At 40.9% G+C, this 25,804-nt stretch overlaps 6 protein-coding genes across 6 annotated transcripts; 4 read left to right on the plus strand and 2 right to left on the minus strand.

Annotated features, from left to right (window-relative positions):
* Nucleotides 1-616: 616 nt before the first annotated feature.
* LOC136260101 (Krueppel-like factor 13) lies at nucleotides 617-1,909 on the plus strand. The gene is made up of 2 exons (XM_066053726.1): nucleotides 617-784; nucleotides 904-1,909. Exon 2 carries the CDS (start codon nucleotides 916-918, stop codon nucleotides 1,678-1,680), a length of 765 nt encoding a protein of 254 aa, XP_065909798.1. The 5' UTR covers nucleotides 617-784; nucleotides 904-915; the 3' UTR covers nucleotides 1,681-1,909.
* On the minus strand, nucleotides 1,816-4,921 carry LOC136260093 (OTU domain-containing protein 7B-like). Its single transcript, XM_066053716.1, has 3 exons — nucleotides 4,732-4,921; nucleotides 3,906-4,388; nucleotides 1,816-3,348 (listed from the first exon to the last, which is right to left on the minus strand). The coding sequence occupies exons 2-3, from the start codon at nucleotides 4,381-4,383 to the stop codon at nucleotides 1,910-1,912; spliced, it is 1,917 nt and encodes a 638-aa protein (XP_065909788.1). The 5' UTR covers nucleotides 4,384-4,388; nucleotides 4,732-4,921; the 3' UTR covers nucleotides 1,816-1,909.
* LOC136260099 (ubiquitin-associated protein 1-like) lies at nucleotides 4,762-15,003 on the plus strand. The gene is made up of 7 exons (XM_066053724.1): nucleotides 4,762-4,898; nucleotides 4,952-5,022; nucleotides 5,069-5,125; nucleotides 13,089-13,505; nucleotides 13,925-14,386; nucleotides 14,496-14,597; nucleotides 14,648-15,003. The coding sequence occupies exons 1-7, from the start codon at nucleotides 4,844-4,846 to the stop codon at nucleotides 14,777-14,779; spliced, it is 1,296 nt and encodes a 431-aa protein (XP_065909796.1). The 5' UTR covers nucleotides 4,762-4,843; the 3' UTR covers nucleotides 14,780-15,003.
* LOC136259883 (uncharacterized) lies at nucleotides 14,777-23,886 on the minus strand. The gene is made up of 9 exons (XM_066053438.1): nucleotides 23,718-23,886; nucleotides 23,382-23,659; nucleotides 21,646-21,830; nucleotides 21,480-21,517; nucleotides 21,347-21,435; nucleotides 21,156-21,292; nucleotides 17,396-18,199; nucleotides 16,019-16,591; nucleotides 14,777-15,728 (listed from the first exon to the last, which is right to left on the minus strand). The coding sequence occupies exons 1-9, from the start codon at nucleotides 23,828-23,830 to the stop codon at nucleotides 14,979-14,981; spliced, it is 2,967 nt and encodes a 988-aa protein (XP_065909510.1). The 5' UTR covers nucleotides 23,831-23,886; the 3' UTR covers nucleotides 14,777-14,978.
* LOC136260092 (serine-rich adhesin for platelets-like) lies at nucleotides 18,209-21,180 on the plus strand. Its single transcript, XM_066053715.1, has 4 exons — nucleotides 18,209-18,343; nucleotides 18,497-19,045; nucleotides 19,252-19,860; nucleotides 20,045-21,180. The coding sequence occupies exons 1-4, from the start codon at nucleotides 18,278-18,280 to the stop codon at nucleotides 20,861-20,863; spliced, it is 2,043 nt and encodes a 680-aa protein (XP_065909787.1). The 5' UTR covers nucleotides 18,209-18,277; the 3' UTR covers nucleotides 20,864-21,180.
* Nucleotides 23,828-24,552, plus strand: LOC136260103 (aprataxin-like). The gene has a single exon (XM_066053729.1). The coding sequence runs from the start codon at nucleotides 23,880-23,882 to the stop codon at nucleotides 24,492-24,494; it is 615 nt and encodes a 204-aa protein (XP_065909801.1). The 5' UTR covers nucleotides 23,828-23,879; the 3' UTR covers nucleotides 24,495-24,552.
* Nucleotides 24,553-25,804: the final 1,252 nt, after the last annotated feature.

The following is a 25,804-nucleotide window of genomic DNA, read 5'->3' on the forward strand; positions in this document are numbered from 1 at the left end:
TTAAAAAATATAACTATGGAAAGCTCAAGAACTCAACCCCAAGCATAAACATAGCTGTACCTCATTATAGAATTAATTAAATCAGCAAAGTTGTTTTGACATTACAGCCCTACATGTAGCTACAACCCATGTAGACTTATAGTATTGTACACTCCGACAGTCATGTCCCTGCATATGTGGTTAACATTTCATTGCTTATGCAATCACACAAACACTCTGTGTCAACTCTGCGCTAATTGTTGTTTCATGTTTACCAATATTGTACTGACATCAATCAGTTGTTAAAACAAGACACCCACTGTTGCTATAATGTGGTCTGTGGTTGTGACATAATGTAAACAATTTATAAGTTCATCTGACTGATTCCTACTGACAGTCCATGATCTGTTGTCAAAAGCTAAACCAATATTTACTTGCAGTGGTGTGTATGTGCAGTGTTTGTGTGCCTACAACAATAAGCATTGTAAAGTCATTTCAAGGCAAAATGATTAAAGACGCTGGTTGACTTTTGCTTCACTTCTAACAAGCCAAGATCCTCCCTTATTTACAACTTTAATCATCACCGACGTGTAAACTTCCCGCTCTCCTGCCTCTAGATACGCCCATTTTATTCCTTGCAGTAAGGTCTCGTGATCAATATACTTCCGGCCTTGTCCATACGACCCGTCTTTTCGAAGTAGGCAGCTGCTGTTGAGTTGACGTGGGTTGGTTCAGAACTTTACCAAGAACCTACTGTAACTGTGAAACTACCCTACGAGACCTTTTCGGCAGCGCTTGTCACAAAGTAAGCGGTTAATATGACCATTTGAGGTCAGGGAGGCCCGCCTCTCTTCATATTTTTTTGTTGCCAGTGTTGAAGTAGTGAAGTAACGTTTTGAAAGTTTGCTTCTTTTCTTTGATTAGACTGATTTGAGAATGGCGACGGAGTTTCTAACAAGGACAGATACGCCTCCTTTCTCTCCAAAGCCCAGCAGTCACACCCTTCCCATCGTGGAAGGAGTACCCGGCGTGACCTGCACTCCGTTAATTCCTATGGGAGATGATAACAACAACTCTACCGCTTTGTTTTTAGTCGCAAAGGTTCTAGCCAACTTAAGTCAGGAGACATTGGCACGAACGTGCATAGCAGTCAACCCCGAGCGTTACACGATCACACCTTTGGTCCCCACGCCTCCCTCTTCAGCTAGTTCAAGTCCTGGATTGAGCAGTTCGACCTCTACAGAGTTACCAGATGTTTCGGTGAAGAATATTGAATCATTGTTGAATGCAGCGTCTTCTCCTAGTTCGTCCCGTTCGCAGCTGTCTGACAAGCCAGCGAAGAGAAAGAACCACATTTGTCCGTGGGAAGGTTGCGGAAAGGCGTATGGCAAGAGCTCTCACTTAAAAGCACATATTCGCACCCACACTGGAGAAAGACCGTTTGCTTGCAGCTGGGATGGGTGTGGTAAAAGATTTGCCCGGTCAGATGAACTAGCCAGACACTACAGGACCCATACTGGAGAGAAGAGGTTTGCCTGCCCAGTCTGTGACAAGAGATTCATGCGTAGTGATCACCTCAGCAAGCATGTTAAGAGACACGCAGTGAACAGGGCAAAAGGAAAAGAAGTACCTGTACAATTACTTGTCTCTCCTCAGATAATCCCATCACCTCCCATCATGTCATCGCCGCAAACTCAGTAAATGCTATTTGTATTATACTACTCATCTCAAATCACTAGTTAGGCATGGCCTTTTTAAAAGGAACCTTGTGTGAATGCATGTGTCTTCACTGTTAGTTAGGCCACTGATATTACCTTCACTATCATGTACAAAGTATAAATGAAGCAACAAATCATCCCACATTGTACATTTTGACTGATCACATCAAAATAATTCTGTACATTTCATACAATACAATGTTCACATTTTATTACACAATGGTACGGGTTTTGGGATAACATTTTGGGCAATAACCACTAAGTGCTTCAGAAGCCACATTATTGCAGCCTACACTTCTACACAGAGTACTAGCTGCTGATGTGTCCAAACCAATGCCTGAAATGCGGTCACGAGAATAACCACCATCACGCCTATCACTGCTCCTTGGCTTACCAACTGGTGTAATGGGTAGCAAAGGTGGGGGAGATCCCAAAGATTTGGATTCCAACTTGGGAGTAACTACCTTAGCTGGCTTCTTTGTCTTTTCCTCCTGCACTTGATGCATGTTATGATTTGGTGGCTTTGACACAACAATCTCTGCTTGCTGGGCCATTTGATCACTCTGCACTCCAGTTTCTGTACTAGAAGTTTGCTTTTGCTCGTCATATTTCATGCGAGCATGATCAATGTAATTGGATACTAGTTCTCTCTGGTAAGCTGGTTGAGTTTCATATGTAATTTTAGCAGCAGCAAACCGTTCCTTAGGTAAGGCCCATTCAGTTACATCATCGCTGGCACAGTATGGTTGTGTGATGCCAGATTGATCCAGTTGTATCCATCGGATCATAAGGTAAGTCTCCAACAATCGCATCACATCATCAGGAAATTTTCCCTCTTGCATTTCTTTGTTCAATCTGTTGTCCTCAGCTTCAGAAGCTTTCTTAGGGTCAGTCATAAACTGAACTGGCAACAGTTTTCCATCAGGAGTTACAAGAGGAATAATGACATCAGTTCTGTTAGAACACCGATCATATTTTGATCCACCTTTCTTCTCCTCAGACAGCAGTGGAGAAAAGTGGGCACTTTCGTAGGCTAGAACCATCGGTGACTTATAGCAGCTATTGGGATGGTATTCCAGTGGGAGATATATGCCACTGAAATATATTGGAGCCAAGTCCTCACCATGAACTCCTTTCAATACTTTATTGGCAATCACAATGATAGGTCTCTTGAGAACATGAGCCAATGCAAACACATGGACTTCTTCTAGACTCTCATAACTGGGTCGATATATACTGCCTCTACTGCTGACTGATGTTAGGGGTTTCATATCTATGCCAGTCGGAGCAACTCCAGTGTGAGTAGCTTCACTTTTAGTAGGTTTTGTTACATCAGGCTCATTCCTATCTTGACATGAAGAAGTGTTCACAATTTCTCTCCACTCTGTTTCCCATTCTTCATCACTGAAAATTAAGCCCCCAGCGTCTTTGTTTCTCTTCTCAATTTGGAACTTCCATCGTCGGTGTATCCCTGCTCCTTGATCTGTTGTAGTAAGTAGACGGCAAAGCAATGTCCTCAGAAGAAGCTCTCGATCATGGAAGCCCCACATGCCCAGTGAGACAGCATGCAGCAAGCAATTACCATCACCTGAAGTGTGCAGGGGAGTTAGCTTGGGGCACTGGCCAGTAGCTGCCCACCAGTTCAGATAACCTAAAAAATAGAATTTATCAGCAAGTAGGATGTGGCAGCAGTGAAGCCACTCAGAGTAGACATTACAAATATCTAATTTTGGGTTAGTTACATTACAACTAATGTCAACACAAAGTTAGTCACCAAATTAGCCAATCAACACAGATAGTTACTGAGGCCACAAATGGCCTTAGTGGAGGTGGCTAACTAGTTTTGTGTCCATCATAGTAAAGCCATTCAAGAAGCCAAGTTGGTCACAAAATCTAGCCAATCATGAAACAGCTTTGAAGCCAGTCAAGACTAAAGAAGCTTTACATATTCTAGACATCATGTCAGGCAAACTGCCAACTGTTAGATAACTTAACCACAAGCTATTTGTAAAGACAGATGGTGCCATACCAGAAGCCATATTGATAGTCAGCCCTTCCCACAGCTACTAAGAATTCCTTAATTATGTTACCAGGCAACAGAACACATTTATGTTAAACAAATCGAACCACTCCCCACTTTATAAGTACATGACTTTCACCCCCTCCCACCTATGGATCACATGATCACAACTCAAATGACATAATCACCTGACTTCTCCAGGTTTACCAAGTGAGTTGTCTCCACCAGGTGTTGCCATAGATATTGTCTAAAATCTTCTGGATATGATGAGAAGTCTGGTAGCATGAAGGAGTGATGGAAGAAGTCTTCATCTATCAGTTCCTCGTCCTCTTTGCTTTCTTGTGGTGTCTTCATTTTAGCTGTCTTATGAAAATAACTGACTACGTTTGGACTGACAAATGACATCCCACGTAAATTTGATGATTGAGAGCTCTTGGTTTGCCCATCTTTCTTCTTCTTCTCCTCATTTTCTTTGCTGTATCGCTCCAAAGCGGCCACTTCTTCAGCATGAAGTTCAGCCTCTGATGGCTCCGTCACAGTAAAAGCATTCAAGGTAGCTATCGCTTCAGACAAATTCCACTGTGTAGCCTCCAAGATGTCTCTACCCAGAGCTGGATCCACAGATGTTTGGGCAATCAGCTCAGTCAATATATCATCACTGTTCATGTTCACTGTAAGTAATCAACTTATCATTACTGTGGCACTGAGGAGTGTGTCTACTAGTAAATACTTAATTATACCGGAAGGGTCACTCAAGGTAGCTGAGGTAGGGGCGTGTCCTACAGTTTCACTACAGCATGCTGGAAGATGCCTACAAGCTTTCTGACGTCACTAACAGTACATGGGGACCATAATATACGCATAGGAACCTACAACATCGTGAAATGTTGTGTCTACTGCAAGCATACGGGTACGGGCCGTACACAAGCAAATGCTATGAAATCAGGATCCTGTTAAAGGGTAATGCCGGCATGATCATTAAGTAATGATATCATATCTAGACTACTCACTCACCGACTGGTTTGTACTTGAGTAATTTCAGGTTTGGTCATCCATTTTCGGGAATTAACCTGGTGTATCACGTGGTACTGCCTTGTCATCCTTTCATTATTATTATTATTATAAAATGATGCTCCAGAGACAAGGAACGATCACTCATCCAAGCACAAGTGGTGATTCAGGTATGACGATAGTAATACACACTTTATCAATGCCAACTTGCCTAATTTTGAAGGGTTAAGCCGTGATCACGTGATACGAGGTGTAGACGTTAGACTGTGTTTTTCCAATGTACACATACAAGAGGTAGTGTCAGTGTTGTGTGTAATTGTGTCTAATGACTGTCCTGTAGTTTACTGTACCCAAGAGTTATTATCAACCAGTAAATCCTAATTGTGAAGATTTTACTGTAAGTTGTGTCCCATAATTGTTAATGACACGTTTGTAGTGTGTGTGTGTTGTGTGCACTCTATGTTTTACATATAGCACTCAGTACTTATGACATTTTAGAACTTTTTTTCTTTACATGTCCCTTTTTTTCTGGAATACCGGCATGCTCTGGCATTTATAACTTAGTCAGTACATGTATTTTGATAGGGATAACACACGTTTTGTCAATGTTATGTCCACTAATATATCTTCAGGTGTCAGCGACCTACTATAGCTACTTTTTTTTATTTTGATCCCTGATCAAACTTAAAATTCCAAACCAGACATGCACCCACAGCCAGCCAAAGGTCAGCTGTGGGCGCATTTACTGAAATCGTTTTCGTAAAAGTGTGTGTACCTACCTATTTACCTGTCCGTACATACCCACATGAGCAAAATCGTTAATGGTAAAAGCAGCTTGCACGTAAAAAGAAATAAGTCTCTATTACTTACAAACAGGTGAACTTTGTTCTGAGGTGGCTGGCAGTCCGAAATATGGGTGTGGTGATTCATCTCCTCAGACTTTGTGAATTACCTTCCCTTTGGGTTCTACAGGCATTGAAAAACAACGGTACAGGCCTTGTAAATAGCCTATCCCTTCGAGTTGAACTACCTACGCAAATGAAATTGAAGAGCAGCTTTGAGGATTTGTGTGGGAAAAACACAATAGTCAAACTATAAAACAGTTTAGAAGTTTAACAAGCGCTTCCTTAGCAGTGCATAGCAATGTAATTGAAAAATTATGAAAATTTCATGAATTAAAAAATCCGAACTTAATTGATGTATTATTGCAAAACCAAAAACCTATTAGCTAAAATAATGACATAGCAATGCATAGTTGGTTAATTCCATATGAGTTAGCACTGCATGGTGCCTGGTTTTTAGAAGTAGCACAACATCAACTTGCTTTTTCCTTGTTTACTTTTTTATGACTGGTAAACCTGCGCATACTGCATTAAAGTAAAGAATGGTGCCAGGCTTGAATGCAAGCGCCAACTATCAATTACTGAAATAGCAAAGTGGCCATTACACTTCATTTTCAGCTGTGTTCAACCAGTGTCACAAACAAAGAACACTACTGGAAGGATCTCTGCAATCAATCCAGTCACTTGGACAATTCCAGTGACAGATGTAGGGAAACCATCATGTGGTGCTATTAAGAATTCAACACCTTGGGCTGTCAGCAAGGATAAATTGGACACAAAGGTAAGTCCATGAAGCATGCATTGTTCATACTCTGGTATGCCAAAAGGCACCTGTCGGACTGAAGCGACATCAAACACTGAAAAAAAATCAAACCTGTCTTAGTTATGCTTGTCTGAAGGCATCAGTCAGTATAAATTCCACTGAAATAATAAAATAAAATTATATTTTTAAAATTTGTAGCAGCCTATATTGGAAGCATTTCGGAAGGCACTTTTTGGTATTGTAACCAATACTGCCAAGGCACCATGAAGGTGTTGTGAGGCTGGTTTTAGTGTGGTATTTTTGGTCAGAAAAGCCCAAACCTTCATGATCCCTAATATACAGTACGCCCACCCTCAGGACCAAAGGTAGTCCTTATTGAGGTTATGGAGTACACCTTAGAGGCTTCACTGTATAACAAGGTGGTCTTATAAACAATATAGCTGCAAACAGACTAGTGACCACTGGTGGAAAAAAGTCTTTGTGTAGTGTGTTTGTCCATACTAAAGTGAACTATGTAGCAATGGATCACAAACATCTTGCTCATTAGTGTCCATATCACAGGTTTTGTTATTTCCCTATCTGTACAGGGCTAGTTATAGTTACCATTCCTTGCCTTTCTACCATAAACAACATGATGTCACATGCGTGATTGTGCACATGACGCATGTGTACATTACCCACGTGATTTATAACCGGTAAATTACCTTCTTATGCTTATGGACTGGCTTGCATACAGACATATACACTGTGTATGATCCTCCCACCACAACACAGCTTTATGTACAATTTTGTGCAAATATACCATATTTATCTGTATTGTCTCAAATACATGCTGGGGGGGCTCACTGTACTTCATCCCAAGCTATGGAATACATGCCTGGGTCCATTTATAAGCCGGATGCTTAAAACTAGGCAGGGCAGTAATATCATACAATACAGTAATACTGTAAATTAGGGATCATGGAGGTTTGCACTTCCTCATAAATATATATTGACCAGAAATCAGCCTCACAATACCTTCATGGCGCCATGGCAGTATTGGTGAGATATAACCAATCCCAAAAGTGCCTTCGGTACAAGCTGAAACGCTTCCAACAGGTTGTTACAAAATTTTAATTTTTATTCAGTGGAATTTTCTATTTACTGACTGATTGACTGACTGATGCCAAGCATAACTCAATAATGGCTAAGGATACAGGGTTGATTTTTTTCACTATACAATGTCGCTTCAGCCCGACAGGTGCCTTTTGGCATGCTGCAGTATGTACAATGCTCACGTCATGAACTTACTCCTTTGTGTGCCCCATTTCTCTTTGCTGACAACTCAAAGTATTGATTTGCGGTAGCATGTGATGGCTTCCATACATTTTGTAATGGAAATTGTCCTGTAGTGACTGCAGAGGTGCTTCTCGTAATGTTCTTCAGCTGTAATGCACAGGCTGAACTTAGCTGAAAACGAAGCATAGTGGCCACTTCACCCTTTCAGTAGTGATACAGTTGGGGAGCATACAGACGAAAACAATAAGTCTGGAAGCATTCTTCCTTTTGATGCCATTCACCAGTCATAATAATATTACAAAAGTAAACAATCAATATAGACGTTTCATTACTTTTTATTTCTATGATCCCTAACTAAAATTGTAATTCTAATAGACTCCAGCATACTGTACTAGAGTCCATAAATATCGTATTAATTGATGCAACCGAACTGTTAAGTAAGCTTTCTCAGTACCACTTTATCCACAGTCACTCAGTAGTACCTTGTGTGCTCTAAGAAATTAGTGCCCTGGCCTGAATAGATGCTAAACTTGTTTAAACGCCATGATTTATACGTACGTAATAAATTCCCTGGCTTCTATACTGATAAATGCAATCATTGAAAATTTGAAGGTAAAATAGAAAAGTATGAGGATGGAATAAGAGTTTGACATAAGTCAGCTGCATAAGCACAATGACTTAGGTCATAATTGTTTATATGCAATACACTATCATACAGTACTATCGTACTGTATAGTAGGGACCACAACGGAGTAGGTGTGGCCCACGAAATAATATCACCCAAAAAAACAGCCTCAATTTCCCCTGACGACGATGAGGCAGAATTGGTTAGGTAAAACTAAGCCCAAAAAAGCTTTCAGATCAACCCGAAACGCTTTCAACAAGTTGCTTAAAAATATTTATTTAATGGAATTTTCTAGTGACTGAGTAACTGACTGCCTTCAGACAAGCGTCACTCGATAACAGCTTAGGCTACGGGATTTTTCACTGTTCGACGTCACTTCAGCCCAACAGGTGCCTTTTGGCATACCACAGTACGTACAATGCATTCTTCATGGACTTACCAGTGTCCTCCTTTGTGTCCCATTCATCCTTGCGGACAGCAAAAAGTGTCGATTTGGCGATAGCACGTGATGGCTTCCCTTCGTAATGGAAATCGTCCGTATTTGTCATAGTGGCTATTTTGATAGCAGAAGTGCTTTTCAAACAGTTCTTGATTCATACTGCTGTGTAACGGGTTGAACATTTTATTTTTATTTTATTTATTATTACTTTATGGCAAGTATGCCAAAGGTCTGCAAGCAACTGGTGCTTGCAGCCTAAAACACAAGTTATACATACATTATAATTACTTTAACTAATTATAACTTAGCTATAGTGTTTGAAAGTTTGATGGTGGCGAGAGATCGTGACATTTGCTGCACGGACATAGATAATGGTAGGTACAGTGATTGTCATCGTCAAAATGAGTTACAAAATGATTCCACATAAATTTCTTTAGTTTAGCCTTGATGGTTGCAATTGATAAATTGGTGTTGATTACAGGAAGAGCATTCCACAAACGAGGAAGGCGATGGAAATAAGAGTTTCTATTTAAGTTTGTACTATGGAGACGATGTTTGAGTTTATTATGTGTAGAGGATCTGGTGTGACCCTGAGTAAATGTAATGTACCTATTAATGTCAAAGTTTCTTGTGGGTGACTTAAGTGACTTGATTGCAAACAAAACATCCTGAATCTCGAGGATATACATGAATGGTAGAAGATGAAGTTCTAATAATCTGGATTTGTAGCTGATATTATAATTATTCAAGATGTGTTTGGTTGCTCGACGTTGAATACGCTCAAAACATAAGATGTCCTTGATTAGGTATGGTCGCCATAACTGAGAGCAATAGGTAAGATGAGGACGAACTTAGCCGACAAAGAAGCATAATGGTTATTTCACTTTTCAAATGATGATTAATATAACTGGGGCACGCGGCACCTTTTCTTTCGGTACGTGTGGATTGCAGAGGTGCTTTTCAAACAGTTCTTGATTTGAAATGCTGTGTAACGGGTTGAACATAGCTGACAACGAAGCATAATGGATAGTTCACTTTTAATTGGGACAAGTGATGCCATTCAGATGCGGTATGCGTGGGTTCACCAGTCATATTTATTTACAAAAAAAGTTAACAAACAAGTACACATTGGAATTTTCAACTAGAGCAGAGACCATAGCACATCGATAAAAGTACTGAAACAAGCTGGAGTAATGCACGATATTAAATCACAGTAAAACAATAAGAAGTGTTATATCCCTACTGTGCATTTCCATTATGGTATCTTGAGCACAGTAGGGATATAACACTTCTTTTGTTTGTTTTACTGTGATTTAATATCGTGCACTACTCCAGCTTGTTTGAGTACTTTTTATCGATGTGCTATGGTCCCTTGTATGTACTCTGACCACCACCTTCACCTGCGCCTGCAACAATAGCTTTTAGCAATTTTTCAAAAGTCAAGAAAATTGTCCACCATTGTATTCAGAACAGTTCACTATCATACAGTATGATAGTACTGTATAGTAGGACCACAAAGGTGTAGACGTGTCCCATGAAAAAATATCACCCAAAAACCAGCCTCAATTTTCCCTGACAACAATGAGACAGTATTGGTTAGGTAAAACTAAGCCAAAACAAGCTTTCAGATCGACCCGAAACGCTTTCAACAAGTTGCAACGGAATTTTTTTTAATATTAAACAGAATTTTCTACTAACTGACTGACTGACTGGTGCCTCAAGACAAGCGTAACTCAATAACGGCTAAGGCTACGGGCTTGATTTTTTCACTGTTCAACATCGCTTTGGCCCGAGGGGTGCCTTTTAGCATACTGCAGTATGTACAATGCATTCTTCATGGACTTACCAGTGTCTTCCTTTGTGTCCCATTCATCTCCCATTCATCTTTGCTGACAGCAAAAGGTCCAGTTGCATGTGATGGTTTCCCCTCGTAATGGAAATCATCCATATTTTTCATAGTGGCTACTTTGATTGCAGAGGTGCTTTTCGAACAGTAATGCTGTGTAACGGGTTGAACATAGCTGACAACAAAGTGTAATGGATACTTCACATTTTCAGACAATAATTGGTAGCTGGGGCATGCGGTGCTGTTTCTTTCTTTTGATGGGCTCACCAGTCATAATACACTAGAGTAGGAACCATAGCACTTGAACACAGTAGGGATATAACACTTCTTATTGTTTTACTATGATTTAATATCGTGTGCTACTCCAGCTTGTTTCAGTGCTTTTTATCGATGTGCTATGGTCCTACTCTAGTTGAAAATTCCGATTTTTGTGTACTTATAATTTTACTTACCAAGTGTGTATTTGGTCATCATTGCAAGTTCCTTAAATACAGATGGAAACAATGTTGATGAGTTCACTCTGCTAATGTGTATGGTAGCTATTTTATGAAAGATTATAGTTTACTTTATTAAAGTTCAAATCAGTGGGTGTAGAACACACTTCAGTGGGTGTAGAACATGCTTCAGTGGGTGTAGAACACACTTCTGTGGTGCTGGTGACTATTCAATAGTCATTGAAGTGAATTTTGTAGGATGCACTAAGAGCAGTGTTGTACTGCACAAAATTTTATTTTATTATCTGGTACACTTGTGTGTCAAAGTATATCTGATAGTATGTTAATTTTAGATGAAGTTAAGGGACAGAAGTTTTATTTTATACCACATACACACGCATGCACAAAAAGCAAGCCTTCAGTTGCCACTAGCATGGTCACACCTACCCGGTGAACCAGCACTGGGACACCTGTGCACTACTCAGGTGCTAGGAGTCATTGCAGGCAAATCCTCCTGGGGGGGGGGCAGGGCTAGTAACTCACAAGAGGATTTTTGAGCAATAAAAATCAGGTCGATTTGTGTGCAAATCGTTTAAAAATTGGGTCGATTTTTGTTGTCATAAACCAACTTGATTTTATTTCTTGAATCTATTCCATGCATAGGAATTTTGGAACAAAAGGCACACGTCTTACAGTGGGTACTCAAAGTCCCACTTTGACCTTCACCTACTAAGCAAGACATGTACTTACTTCCCCAGTTTACACTAGGTACCCATTGATGTTACAGCTGGGCACACAAGCACATACACACTGTGCTGCTCAATTGTGGGTCACTTGACCTTCCACAAAGGAAGGGACAGCAACATCAAAGCACACTACCAATGTACACCTGGTTACTGGCAATGGCCTCATGGGAACCAGAGGACCCACTGGTTCAGCAGTATGTGCCCATGACAAATCCACCAAGTTCATAAGTGCAATCTTAATTGTTATCCCCTGGGAGGCAAACCTACACAGAGACAGAGTGCCAAGTGTTACCATCAGGTGGCATGGTTGAGCACATAGTAATCCAACTTTTTGATGTTAGTCAATGGCCATTGCCCTGGGGTCACTGCAAGGAGGTACTGACCTAAAAGGTACTACATGCACACACACACACACGCACGCACACACACACATACACACACACACACACACACACACACACACACACACACACACACACACATGCACACTTCTTGACTGCCTGTCCAGAAATCTTCATCCCTGTCTCAACCATCCACTGGAAATATCCATCCGCTTAGCCTAGGGATGCTCGGTAACCCATTTGCAATCAATTTATTTAGGCCAAGTGAGTGAACACCCCCAAGGAAGTGTGCACAGACTATAGCAGGTACTTTTTGGTCCATCATCTGTAGTGTACAATCTGTATGCATGGTGTAAGCCCCACCCATTGTTGTAGTGTAAATCCAATGCAAAGGAACCCTGACCCTGCCTGGTTTCCACCACATGGTTAGGGCCAAGGGTGTTGTCATTAGCCACACCACAGTGTTACCATGTCCACCACTAAGGGGCCATGCACCTACACAACACACCACATAAACAAGTCTACACTGCTTTCCTATGGAATGGGCTGCTAACTGGAAGTGTAGCTGATTGCTATTCCCATGGTCACTATTTTGGACAGGAAAACACCTTCTATATGGACAAAGACACTGGCATAGTGGTTGGCAGCAAAGAGCAGCACTTTGGTGGTTGTTTTAAAAGACCAGATTTAATTCTGAAGAATAGGTTAAAGAGAGGGGGAGAGATTTTGAACCACCGTTGCCAGCAGTTTTCATACACTATTGTAGATCAGCAGTTTCAAATGGGCTGACAGAGAAATAAGTATAAAGCCTTCTTGTCTGTCGTGTACACACAAAGTGATTATTGTGCCTTTTTGTTCATCAACTTTAATAGCACATCATTGGTATTGTGAGGATTGCAGTCTGCACCTGGAAAGTTTACTTTGAAATTTTACATTGTATGTGTTTGTTGCAATGCTTCATATCCTGCAGAATGTTGGGAATGTTTCCTGGAATAAAAACACTAATAATATATTATTTGTGAATTTTTTTTCCCTTTTCATTGTAGTTCAATTTTGATCTAGAAAAGAAAGTGTTAGAACAAGCTAAGAATTTTCTGATTTCTACTGAACGAGAAAATGTCAGTGGAGCATCTCAGAATCAATTTCCTTTCTTACCTACCAGCATGTCCGCGATGCTTGTGCCTGACAGAGTCGAGCCAATGTCCTCTACAACAGTATCTGTGAACAATCAAACATTGACTCAGAGCCTGCGTGAATTTGAAGGGGACAATAGTGACCCTTTTGAGACGGTTCAGTTACAGACCATAGATGATATGGCCGAGTTACAGAGTGTGTTACAACCCAATGTTGCCCCGGTTCCCACTACATCATGGCAACCCTCTGTTACGTCTCATCGGCCTGTGTCAACTGTTGGTATGGGATCAAATGATGGTATCTTGGTGGACCTATCAGACACTCCTCAGGTAGGGACAGCGGAAAAAAAGGTGTTGTGTAAAGTATTATTCACATTGACCTGCTAAATATAGCAACAGGTTTTTATTAGGGTGTGGAATGTGTTTTCATTTTGGGTTGTGGGCATAGCCCAACAATGACATCACCAATCTTCACATTCAATGTGGTGTGCTGATAATGCATTGTGAAGTAGTGAGATCACTTGTAGATTATACTGCGACCCTAGTAGTCAAGTTCATTGAAATAAATATGGTAGTCAAGTTATTCTATACATAATGAACTGTTAAGGTTTTGGCACACTAATAGAGACTGCAGACTATAGTCTTCATATAGGAATGCAATACATGTTGCGGTTTAACATAATGGTTAGCAGAAATAGTTAATTTACAAGAGTTGACATATTTAGTGTGTGATTTGCATCATTTTCCAGGTACCAATTAGTACCAGTCAATCACATGCTACTAGACAACCTCCTCCTCCAGTAGCCCCAAGACATCGTCAATCGACTGATGTCATCCCACCAGTACCAAAGCCAAGGAGTCGAAGTAAATCTCCTTTACGAAATGATGTACAACCTTCAGTAACACCCATCTCAACTGGTGTACGAGTGTTACCACCTATTGGTCTATCCACATCAAGTCCTCAACTACCTTCATATTCTGGTCCCACCACAGCAAGTACACCACTTGCACTACCCACATATGATGCAGCCATGTCATCTAAACCTCCTCCTCCTCCTCCTCCTAAACCACAAGAAGGCAAGTATATTCTACCAGACCCGACTTCTAGTATGAGTGCTCAAGAAGCAGATTCGGTATCACAGATGGCATCCATGGGCTTCCCTGGACCAAGGGTGGCCAGGACGTTGAAACGCTTAAAGGATTCTGCCAAGGTAGAGTTAATAGTTTAGTTCACAAATTTTTTTAGGTGTAAAAAAAATTCCGTATATACCACTATAATATGTGCCACACAAAACATGATGTGACTTTGTATTGTTGAAGGTGTTAGATTTCTTAGTTTTGGTCAGTAGCCTTGAGGAAGAGGGCCGCAATGGAGATAGTATAGAGACTGCACTGATAATGTGTGATAATGATCCTAATGATGTAAGAATACATTATATTGTATGCCACTTTTTTTACTGTTTGCCACACAGGCAAAGAAATACCTGGAGTGCGTAGACTATTACAAGGAGCTTGGCTTTCCTGAGCGAAAGATTCACACTGCGTATGAAAAATCCGATAAGGACTGGGACAAAATTATTGACATCTTAATTGGAGATACATAACAGTGCACAAATAAATAATTACATTTATATTAAAGCATACATACAATTGCTACATACATTACAGTGACTATATTACAAAAGATTGTAACAATAATTAAAATGGGAACAATAATTAAAACCGGGTGTATTAAAATAATACCTGTGGCATTAGAGCAGTAGCTATTGTGTTTTTTTTGTCATGTTCTTTTAAAAAAAATAGTTAGTCACAAACTATCTCATCAAAACACACCTTTACAGTGGCCAGTGCACCCATTGTTTCATGCACTGGTAGGGTCAGTGGAAAGGCGACCAAACTCTGCAGAGTTTCAAAATTCTGGCACAGTTCTCTGTATAAGGAGTGTGTGACAATCAGCATGCAAGCTTCTCCTGGACCACCAATGGTTGCCATTGGGACAATACTAGCATCAATGTTACAAGTGACTTGTTCTTTGATTGTTGCTGCCAGAGTATCTCTTGTGATATCAGCATTGTCTGCAATGACTGAGACAGTAGAATTGTGGCATAAGGCAGTAAGGTACTTCAGACTCATGGCTGAATTTTTAGTTCCTTGCAGTTGTGGTTCATGAACAACAGCAGCAACCCGGTTACTGGCAATGGCCATGCTCAGTGTGTGTCTATCCATGGGAGTGCTAGGTCCTCCCAAGAACCAACAGAATCCTCCAACAATGGATGCAAGCGGAGGAAGGGTTGAGTCTTGACAGCAGCTGGCATCATGAACAATCACAAGAGGGCGCAAGCTCCGTAGTGAATTTATCGTCTGTATACTCATTGGGTCAATACAGCACATACAACTGGCCACAGCTAGTATGTAAGCTACAGCACGACTTGGGGTGAGCATGACAGAATACTGCTCTGGGAGGTCAAGGCTCTGGGTCAAGAAGTGATCAACTGAGTTCCTCATCTGGTTTGGATCTGCCTTGAAATTCAATCCATTCTGCATGGCAGACACCTATCAATAGACACATGCTGTTTATGAAGATATCAGCTTATGCCTAGCCACCATGAACCTCTTGCACTGGTACCCATAAGGATAAAAATAAATGTTTTGTATGTGGCTAAATAGCTCAAGCAAAGTTTTCACAATAGAGGCTGGTCATGAATTGCTGAACAAATGCCCCTATAGAAGCAACTAGTACCACAATGGTGGCCAATATAGGCTCTATGGTTGTTGTATGAACAGCTCATAGAATCTTAAGGCATTCTCTAATTTCAAGACATGTACACATCAATTGTACTTACCACAGCAGCTGACAAAACAGTTCTTGACAAGGCACACCCTTCAATAATCTCTTCCCACACGCTATCATTTGTGAGCCTGTTCACTTTGCCTGTAGTGGTCCTTGTAGATGAGTAGCCAGGTGACCGGATTACCCCGCTAGCAGGTCTCCCATTCTGAATCACAGATCCATTATGGAATTGACTGTGGCTGGTAGTTGGTGTAGTTGAGGACACTGGTCCTGGTAGGTTATGTTCATGGTGATCCAAACCATTTGACATTGTGGGGGTATTCTTAACGTAGTACACTTGTGGGGATGATCTTTCCACTGTACCATTGACAGCCAGTCGTCTCAAGGGGGAAGCTTCCTGACTGGATGGCTCATTCGACTCATTTCTGACAAGAAAGAACTGTACAGGCTTTCCATCCGCGGCTGGGGACAAATTGGGAGAGCCAATGTTGCAGTGAATGGTGTGGTCATTTTCTATTGAAGACAGTCGAGGTCTCTTGTAGCACTCCTCAGGTATGGACAGGAAGGGTGGGTAGTGTTGGTAAGGAGTTGGCTTGCGGTGCTCACAAGACTTGCATTTCTTGATCTACAGGAAAAAAATGCTATTCATAAACCATCCTAATTAATAATCCACTTCCTAGGGAAATTTCATCTGTGGTTAAAAAGGCTCCCACAGGTTGAACTCTCTTAACAAACAATACTTTAGAACACGCCCCATGCATAATGGCAAGGCAGTCACATGGTCAGTTTCACTACTAAAATGGAAATGATATTATTTTACTGCCTAATGTGTAAGATGAGACTATGAGATGACCATGTCATCTGCTTAAGTACCCAATGCATAACCACACTTGTACCATACCATTCTACTAGGAGTACACATACTTGGTCTAATGGCATGTATTGTGGCCACCTAAGTCCACTAATTGTTTCATGGAACTTATTAATATCTCTTCTTGGAAACCATTGGCTTGTGAAAAACAGGAAACATCTCATAGGAACGCCAACCGTCTGGTGAGTAGTACCAGTGCCCCCACCACCAGTAGTAGGGGTTCTATGGTGGCCAAACGTCAAGCTTGAAGTTCAGACAGTTATTCATGTCTTTTAGTATGCAACCAAGCCTATAAACCTTAGTCATTTCAACTCTTAATCATAGAACCATCGCAGCTTTATTACCAGAACCAATAGCCCTGTACATAGATGACAATCAAGCATGAATAAACTATATGGCAAACAATGGCAGTAGATATACCCACCAAAGAGACATGACAGTGGTAAGATCAACACCAATGGTTATTCTATCCCTGGGTCTACCCACACAAAATACAACTAGGATTATAGATAGTTCACACTATACTGGGTACATGACCACACAGGGTAGCTAACTCACATAGGACTTGACATCATTGATGATTCCTTTCCAGTAGTAGTTCTGCCTGATACTATCAATGGTCTTATCCCTGCCATTGTGAAGGTTTAACTTGTTACAATCCTCATGGCATTTCTTGATTATCTCCTGTCTCTCTTTCTCATTCCTGATTGCCTTTAATAATTTGATCTCTTTGTCTTTAGCACTGAATTTGTGGTATAGTTCTCCATCTTGCACTAAGAACTTGTCAGCCCTTTCTCTAAATTGCTTGGTCTGAGCAGAGTCCATTCCTGGTGGAAGTGAGTTGTCAGAATGGTAACTAAACATTTGGTCATAGATACTCTCCCATGAGTCAGTTTTTGGTGGAGTTAAGGTCCTATTCGCCTGCAATCCTCCCGCCGCTACGAGTTGAGACTGACTAACGCCCTTTGGCGTGTTGTCATCCTCGTCTTCTGGGTGAACTTGCTCCACCACAATCAACTCCGGCGGGCTGGCCGAATCTTCGGCGTCGCTGTGCGGGTGATATTCCTCTGTGCTTGAGAGAGATTCGGACTTAGTATCCATACTAGTATATGGGCGGTGACTGTGTTGCGTTAGAGAAAATAGACAGTTATGTACACCTTCTGTCTTCTTAGAAAAGTGGTTATACCCCAGAATTTCGAAAATTACTTTCCCAGAATAGTTTACCTTAGGTGGTTGGATTTCTGCGCAGAGCGACCTTAGCGCACTTCTCCGAAAGGGTCCTTCTTTCCAGGAAAAACAATTAAAATTCACGGCGCGCGTCCTTAATTTCCTGTGTGGGGGAATTTTTTTGTTGAATAACGAGATTTAAACGCGCAATGGGAGCTTACAAGCCTAACATAATTGTTATGTTCGGCGCGTCTTTGGAGCGGAGACGAAGTAATGAGCAAGAGGGATGCAGCCGACAGTTTCACAGCCGAATCAACTTCTGCCACTTCTGAGCTGAAGGTAAGACTCGTACAACAGCTATCCAACCTTCCAATTACTGTCCTACGTCTGTAAGTTCCTAATAAGTTTTCATAGGAAATATTTTCGATAGTTTTTAGTGTGTAGCATGTTTACGTGCATGTTAATGAGATCATATACGTCACTTTTGTACAGGAAGATTCGGCCACGGAACGAGGCGCTCCTAGAAGCTCTTCTGCTGGGGAAAGACCATTTCTCCCTGCGCTTATCCCAATCAGTTTAAACAAGTCCAGCTCACAGTCGGACAGGAGCAGTGCAACTACCAGCTCTGAAAATGCTCAGTTTGCAGTCACCAACGGCAGCAGCACAGCCAATACTCCCTGCACAAGTGTCATCTCCAAGTACATCAACTCATGGGAGGAGTGCTATGATCAGCTGTATGACTATCTGAGGTGCAAGACTTATCCACCAGGTGCCAAGCGTGAGCACAAAAGATGCTTACGAAAGAGGGCTGAAAAGTTTGTGCTTGTGGATGGCTTGCTTTACTACACAACATTGTCAAAAGATAAGAAAAGTTGTTTACAGCTCAGAGTTATTCGTGATATCAATGAACGCATGATGGTGATTAAAAAATTTCATATTGACTCCAATGATTTGGGTCGGCACAATTCAAAAGAGTGGACGGCTGAACTGGTTGCACAATTATATTACTGGAAGGGCATTTACAATGATGTCTGCGACTATGTAGGTCACTTTACTAATAATAATTTTATGTTGTGCTTCATTTGTATGTTTGTATGATAAATGTAAATTCAGCTACATTTATTAATTTTCTGGTGAGGAAAGTTTTGCTTAGTTGGAATTTTCTTAATGGGATTCTTTAGGGGTCATATGGCTTTAGGGAAATATATGGCTTTCCTAGAAACCTACACTGTTTATGTATCCTACAGGTAAACAACCAGTGTGTGGAGTGTAGTAGTGGCAGCAATGGAAGGCTACCCAGTAAGAAAGCTAAGACAACTGACCAGCACATGAATGGGTCAACATCACTGTCCTGTCAGAGTACATCTTCTACCAGCAGTTCTCCTACCTCAGGGGTCACGATGGAACCTGCTCCACCTGACCAGGCACCAGCCGTGACTTACAGTATAATCTACTCCCCTGCTTTGGGTAGTGACAGTGGTGGTGGGACAGATATGGACATTGAGGAGAACGATAATGGAGGCAAGAGGAAAAATGAGACACAACAACAGCAACGTTCCTCATCAAACATTATTAACACCAATGGTAACAGTAACACAGTTGATTTAACTGTCGAGACAGACTCTGCCCTCTCTCATAAGACATTTACTATGCCAAGTGGTGCTGCCTTTTTTCTGCCTATGTCAACCAGCCTGGCTGGCGGACCTGCTGCTGCAGCCACCATGTTACAAATGCCGACCAGCATTGCTACACCAGTGCGAGGGTCAGGAAGTCCTGTGAGTAACAACTCAATATACACTGATATATTTGGAGTAAACAAACTGTTTGTGTCCCAGACCCAAATCCAACCAGAAGTGGTAAGTACACTTCACTGTATACACTATATTGTTATTGTAACATTATTGTCCTATGGCAGAATGTATTGTTACATGTGAAAAGGATCATGTTAACATGTGATTGATACCACATGATTAGATGTATTGAATGTTGATGAGGAATAGTTGCTATTAATGAAACCAATCGCTTGTTGTATTGTTGTAGGTTTCAGTGATTCAGAGGGCTCTACTGCATACAGTTGACTCTATGCACCTCAATAAAGTTGTGGCCACTTACATAGCCCGGTTCCTGGAGCTACCAGACAAGTATTCAGTAATTGTTACTCCTAGTAGAGCTGCATGTTATCTACTGTCCATCTCTGCCAGTATGATACATCTTGATCCCCTTAGTATCCACTCCCAGTTGACATCAAGGAGCAGTCGTTCACTTGCAGTGGTGCATGATGCGTGCTGTGCCAGTTACTCGTTGCTTCCCACATTAGTTCCCCTTGTTGGTGGATATTGTTGGAGTCTGGGTAGCCCCCAGATGCCGATGGATCGACATATGCTTAGTTCTGCCATTGCCAGTAACAGAATTGCCTCACTTGTGTACGAGCCACATGCTTACCCACCTGGGAGACAGGGAATTCCCCTACAGTCCACCTGTACTGTCTGTCACAACTCCAACATTGCTGTGTTAGTGGACAACTCAACAATGGAAGTGCCAGCTGACTTCAGGAACTTCCTCGGTCTCATAAAGGGTGAACTCCAATTAGGCGTTGATGCCATTATGTTACCAGAAACATCCCGATATGGAGGCATGGGCCACTGCAGCATGCTACTAGCCAAGAAGACACTGATAGCAGAACTTGCTCAGAGTGTGGAGCGTCTCCAGACCATGATTGCCATTCCCCTCATTTGTACCCACCACGAGATAGCTGGAGCTGCCGTTGCTCTCAAGGCTTACTCCTCCAGCACTCGTAATTTTCAACCATTTGTACTACCCCTCACTTCAGAACAGAAAGAACCAGTTTCTTCACAATGATTTTGTAACTTCTGTACATTTTATGTAAATAGCAATGCCTTTCATTTTTGTGCGCATCAATTTTTTTTTTTAAACAGTCCCCTCCCTCCCTACTTTTTGTTTTGTTAAAGTTTTTTTGTTCTTTTTTAACTCTCGTCATTGTAGTAAGTGTTGTATAGAGCAGTCATCATTCAGTTTTTGATCAGTTTGCATTCAAAATGCATTTTTCATTTCCTTCATATCATCAATGTTTTATATTTTCAGTTGTAGCTCTTTCATCACAATGAGAATTGTATCATGTCATTTTAATTCATTCATCATCTGTGAATACAACATGAGTTCCTTTAAACAGTTTAATGTTATTAGCTTGTTGTTTGCGCTTTCTACTAGCTGCCCAGGATGGATGTAACCGGTCATCACCAGCAGTGTGGGTAGAATGCACTTTGCAATCTGTGAACAAAAAATCATTACCAGTTGTATGTACACTATTTAAGAAATGTTAACCGTTTCTCCTGTGTGGGTTTCTCTGTGTGCCTATGCTAAGTGTTCCCTTCAAATGTTTTGCATTCTTTCCATACTGTTGCTCCCATTTCCTATAGCATGCATTAATAAACTACGAGCTCAATAATATCCTTACCTCTGCCTTGCTCGCTGACCCATGCGATTTCTTCCTTGCTGTACACAACAAACATGAACAATAAACTACTGATGAAATAAATAATATACCAATTTTATTTTATACTTGGATTATTATTTGTTTCATAAGGACATTTTCCAGTACTGAGTTCATTTAATTTACTCACTCCTTGAGAAGATAACGTCGTGGTAGTGCTGTCCCCGAGTGAATGGAGAAATAATGAGTTGAGCGATACTTTCATGGATGGGCGGTGAAGAGATCGCTTGCTGGTTGTCTTGTCAGCTACATGTGATTTATTATTGCTTCTTGTTGGCAAAGTACTAGAAGTTTTGTCCAGTACAAAAAAATCATCTACAGAAACACAATTACAAGGAAATTAAATACCTCACACACTTTTTACAATTAATTTTAATGTCACTTGGTTTTCCCAATATAATCACTTCCTTCATAAATGGCCAGCTACTGTACATGTCATGAAGACTGGTTTAATCAACCACTTGGCATTCTGTCTCTGAGAACTCATGGGGAAATTCTGTGTAGAACGATTCTATCCCTGTGGCTCACTCATGGTTTGTATTAATGCAAAGCTGGCTTAGGGGCTTGTTGGTTGTGGTGCCTTACAAATCTCTTAAATATTGTAGTTCCCCCATGCTTTTAGTATACTATGTTACATGCTCTTAGTATACTATGTTACATGCTTTTAGTATACTATGTTACATGCTTTTAGTATACTATGTTACATGCTTTTAGTATACTATGTTACATGCCTTTAGTGTACTATGTTACATGCCTTTAGTGTACTATGTTGTTTATGCAGTGATCTGTGAAACTTTATTTGTTGTTCTGAGGCTTCACCTACCATGAAATAGTCCCAGTTATTTAAACAGTTAGAAGGGTGCAACTAATCCCTCATATTAGAGTTTCACATACTATTAAATACTACCCACATCATTCTGTCTACATCTCTTAGACTTGATAAGATTCAGGCAACAACATTTAGCAAAATTATTTGTAGTAATTGATAAGGCCACTCCAAATAAATTCTCTGTTTCCCATCCACCGCTGCATCTGTTCACTGTCAGCACTGTATTCTTCTGGTTTTTCTTGCGTACTATAAAAAACTGATTTTGTACAGTGTCAGTTCATGTGTCAGTGTGCTATCCAGTCTACATTTTGTTATACCTGCCATATAAAAGATGAAGAAAGAAGCTTCAATATGTTTTTGTGCAGTCTGCTATGTATGCTGTGCTCAGGAAATCATTGGCTTGAAAAGCTGCTAATCTTTAAAAAACGGATTGCCCACCCACAATATACCTGAGTGGAGGACAGGAAACAGAGAGTATATTTGGAGTGGCCTAAGATTTGGGAGAAACTTTCCTAATCTGCTATAATACTATGAATTGATATAAACATGTATACAAGTCTGGCCACTTTTTGAAAGACATAGTCAAAAACCATAAGTGATAATTATAATTATACAGCTTAAGTAAACTCCCAATTGTGAAGCAATAATAGCTTATGGAAATGAAGCTGGGATCTTTTAACAATAGGGAGCTCTCTCATCAGGAATAATTTACCTACCCGAAGTCACTCAAATAGATTCAAGCATCCATTTATGAAAGTCAACTCATCTAAATATTCCTTTTACCCAAACAAACAAATTACCAGATATTAACTGTACATTACAAAACTTTATATTATCTGCACAACATTATGACACTTTTATGTACATTTACACTCGCTTGATGAGTTCTGTAAATTAATTAATAAATTATATTGGCAATGGAATTTAGTCTAGCAGTGTCCACCCCTTCACATAATGAGAGTGTGAAGGATGCAAGCTGAGGTTAGTAGTGTAACCAGACACTGCATGCTGCACACATTGAGCCCCACCCCCAATACCTTGCAATGGCAAAACTGCTGGGTTAGAAGTCTTTATAAGCTCAGGTCGCTCTACTGGTGATACAAACTTAGTGTCTGATGTGACGGCTTGTGTTATCGCCTGCTCTACGGTACTAATGGTAGTTGATGATGACTTAGTTTCCTCGGTAGCTTCCTCTCTTGCTTCCTCTGTTACCAGACTGCAAACACGATCAAGGTTCAGCCTACGTAATGCCTCGAGTTTCCGCTGCAGTCGTTCCACGCGTCGCTTGTTCTTCTCCAGTTGTTTCTCAGAACCTCTAATCCCCGGAAAGTGGCAGGCGGTAATAGATCGGTGCAGAGAAAAAAGATGCCAACCTTTTTCTCTCCAGTAATCGAATGTCTCTAACCAGTTTCTGTATCTGACGAGCCCTTAACTTCTTGGCCCATGACTTTGTTTTGATGTCAGCTTGTGGCTCTTCGTCGCACATTACGTTTCACTTGGCGATCTTTAAATAGAAATGATGTGCGTTTAAAGGAATGGATAAAATGAAGCGTCAAAGCTTCATGCATGGAGGTCCTGTTCCGGCGAAGAAAGCGGCAACGGGCGGTCACTGGAGTATGAAACTCCTTCAGTCAATGGAGGACCCTAATATGGTTGTAGAGTCGGACAGTTTGACAGTCACGATCAAGGATGCCTTCCCCAAAGCAAAACATCATTACCTGATCTTGCCCAAAGAATCCATATCTTCTCTGAGCTCGCTAACTGCAAAGCACGTCAGTCTACTTGAGCACATGGATGAACGTGGACAGTCTTTAACCAAACAATTGACTGATAAAAATCCTAACCTGGAGTTCCGTCAAGGATACCATGCTGTGCCTAGTATGAGCCAGCTACACATGCACGTGATTAGCCAAGACTTTGACTCTATATGTTTGAAGACTAAAAAGCATTGGAACTCATTCACTTCTGATTTCTTTATTGATTCTCAACAGATCATCAAGATGCTTAAATCACAAAACAAGGTTGAAATTGATCGAGGCAAGTACGAAGCTCTGCTGAAAGCTGATCTGGTGTGCCACAGGTGTAAGCACAATCCAAAAAATATGCCAGCCTTAGTGCAGCATATCAATACTCATTTGTCACAACAATGACAACATGTTCTATTTGGATAAGTAACTATTGTTGATGACTATCCTACATAAACACCTACTTGTATATCATTCTTAAGTAGTGCATGGGGGTGGTAGCAGCTGGCAAATGCTGCTTGGAGAATCACGAAAGGGGGGGGGGGGATTTTATTGCCAAGCAAAGTTTTCTATTTTATTTTTCATATAAAAATTATTATTAACCATTGTACATAAACAATTACATCATAAAATTACTCCAATTCCAAACTGTTGGAGCAAATAGTTGGATCTTGTAAATAGCACCTGTGATGGCTTGATCTGAATCCTCTTATGCACATCACTGCAGGATAAAAATTCTGTTAAATGCCATCACTGCAGAACAAAGTAATAGTTTACCAAAACGGTGTCTGACTATAAGGATGACCATGTTTCTCAGGTATCAATGTTGCAAGCCTTTTGTAGACAACAGTTGTAGCTGGACCAATCCCACCATAGTAGGAAAACACCAAAGGAGAGAAGATGTCCCTCTCTACTTCACGTACTTGCTCATCATACATTCTCTTCATATCCAGTCCAGCTCGACGATAGCATTGAGCCAAAGGGGAGGAAGCATAAGAGGTCAAAAAGGCCATCTTCTTATCTCGTCCCCAAAAACTTCTCAGCACTCACATCAAGCCAGGCACCATCCTCAACATTAGCAGATTTGTAATGGAATTGTTCTCCTGGCAAAGGCTGCAATGATGGTTCAATGCGAACATTGTGGCAGATTTCTAACAGCAAGTCAGCAGTGATATCCCGCAATTCATTATGCCTTATTGAACACCAAAAGAACACCTAAAAGCATGCTCAACAGTCATTGGCTTCCCACAAACACAACTAGAAAGCAAGGAAGAGGGCTGCCAACCATAGCAAAGATAAAGGACATCACAAAAGGCTCCTTTATGTAAGGTGTAGTCATGATCTGAAAGAGGAAGGGTATTAAGCCAGCTAGATGAACCTTTCTCACTGGAGAGTAATACTGACTAGTATAACTTGGGTGCAAGGATAAGCAAGAGCTGATTATACAAGCTTGACAATGGTTGGCAATTGCTTGCTGCTTGGCACCTAGCTGAAGCTCCAAAACATCAATAGATTAGACAAAATCAGGTCCACCAAAGGAGCAGTTATGCTAAAAGAAGAAGTAGGAAAATAACCATTGTTGGGGCCAGTAGAAACAAGATGCGCTGAACATCAGCTAAATGTCCACAAGCTGTGGCATCGTCAGCATACCAAACCTGCTTGACAAATTCATCTGATAGAGTGTTAATAAAGGAACAACTCCCAAAGCATACATG

Source organism: Dysidea avara, chromosome 7, assembly GCF_963678975.1.
Source record: "Dysidea avara chromosome 7, odDysAvar1.4, whole genome shotgun sequence".
NCBI lineage: Eukaryota > Metazoa > Porifera > Demospongiae > Dictyoceratida > Dysideidae > Dysidea > Dysidea avara.

Excerpts from the sequence above, each read along its gene's own strand:
- LOC136260099 (XM_066053724.1), top strand. The coding sequence starts at position 4,844 with ATGATGCTCCAGAGACAAGGAACGATCACTCATCCAAGCACAAGTGGT. Across the intron at positions 13,506-13,924 it reads ACCTATCAGACACTCCTCAG|GTACCAATTAGTACCAGTCA; the intron begins GTAGGGACAGCG and ends ATCATTTTCCAG. Across the intron at positions 14,387-14,495 it reads GCTTAAAGGATTCTGCCAAG|GTGTTAGATTTCTTAGTTTT; the intron begins GTAGAGTTAATA and ends GTATTGTTGAAG.
- LOC136260093 (XM_066053716.1), bottom strand. The coding sequence starts at position 4,383 with ATGAACAGTGATGATATATTGACTGAGCTGATTGCCCAAACATCTGTG. Across the intron at positions 3,349-3,905 it reads GGTAAACCTGGAGAAGTCAG|GTTATCTGAACTGGTGGGCA; the intron begins GTGATTATGTCA and ends TCTATTTTTTAG.
- LOC136260103 (XM_066053729.1), top strand. The coding sequence starts at position 23,880 with ATGGATAAAATGAAGCGTCAAAGCTTCATGCATGGAGGTCCTGTTCCG.
- LOC136260101 (XM_066053726.1), top strand. The coding sequence starts at position 916 with ATGGCGACGGAGTTTCTAACAAGGACAGATACGCCTCCTTTCTCTCCA.
- LOC136260092 (XM_066053715.1), top strand. The coding sequence starts at position 18,278 with ATGAGCAAGAGGGATGCAGCCGACAGTTTCACAGCCGAATCAACTTCT. Across the intron at positions 18,344-18,496 it reads CTGCCACTTCTGAGCTGAAG|GAAGATTCGGCCACGGAACG; the intron begins GTAAGACTCGTA and ends ACTTTTGTACAG. Across the intron at positions 19,046-19,251 it reads ACAATGATGTCTGCGACTAT|GTAAACAACCAGTGTGTGGA; the intron begins GTAGGTCACTTT and ends TGTATCCTACAG.
- LOC136259883 (XM_066053438.1), bottom strand. The coding sequence starts at position 23,830 with ATGTGCGACGAAGAGCCACAAGCTGACATCAAAACAAAGTCATGGGCC. Across the intron at positions 21,831-23,381 it reads AGCAGTTTTGCCATTGCAAG|ATGATTTTTTTGTACTGGAC; the intron begins GTATTGGGGGTG and ends GTGTTTCTGTAG. Across the intron at positions 15,729-16,018 it reads CTGTTTTGTCAGCTGCTGTG|GTGTCTGCCATGCAGAATGG; the intron begins GTAAGTACAATT and ends GTCTATTGATAG.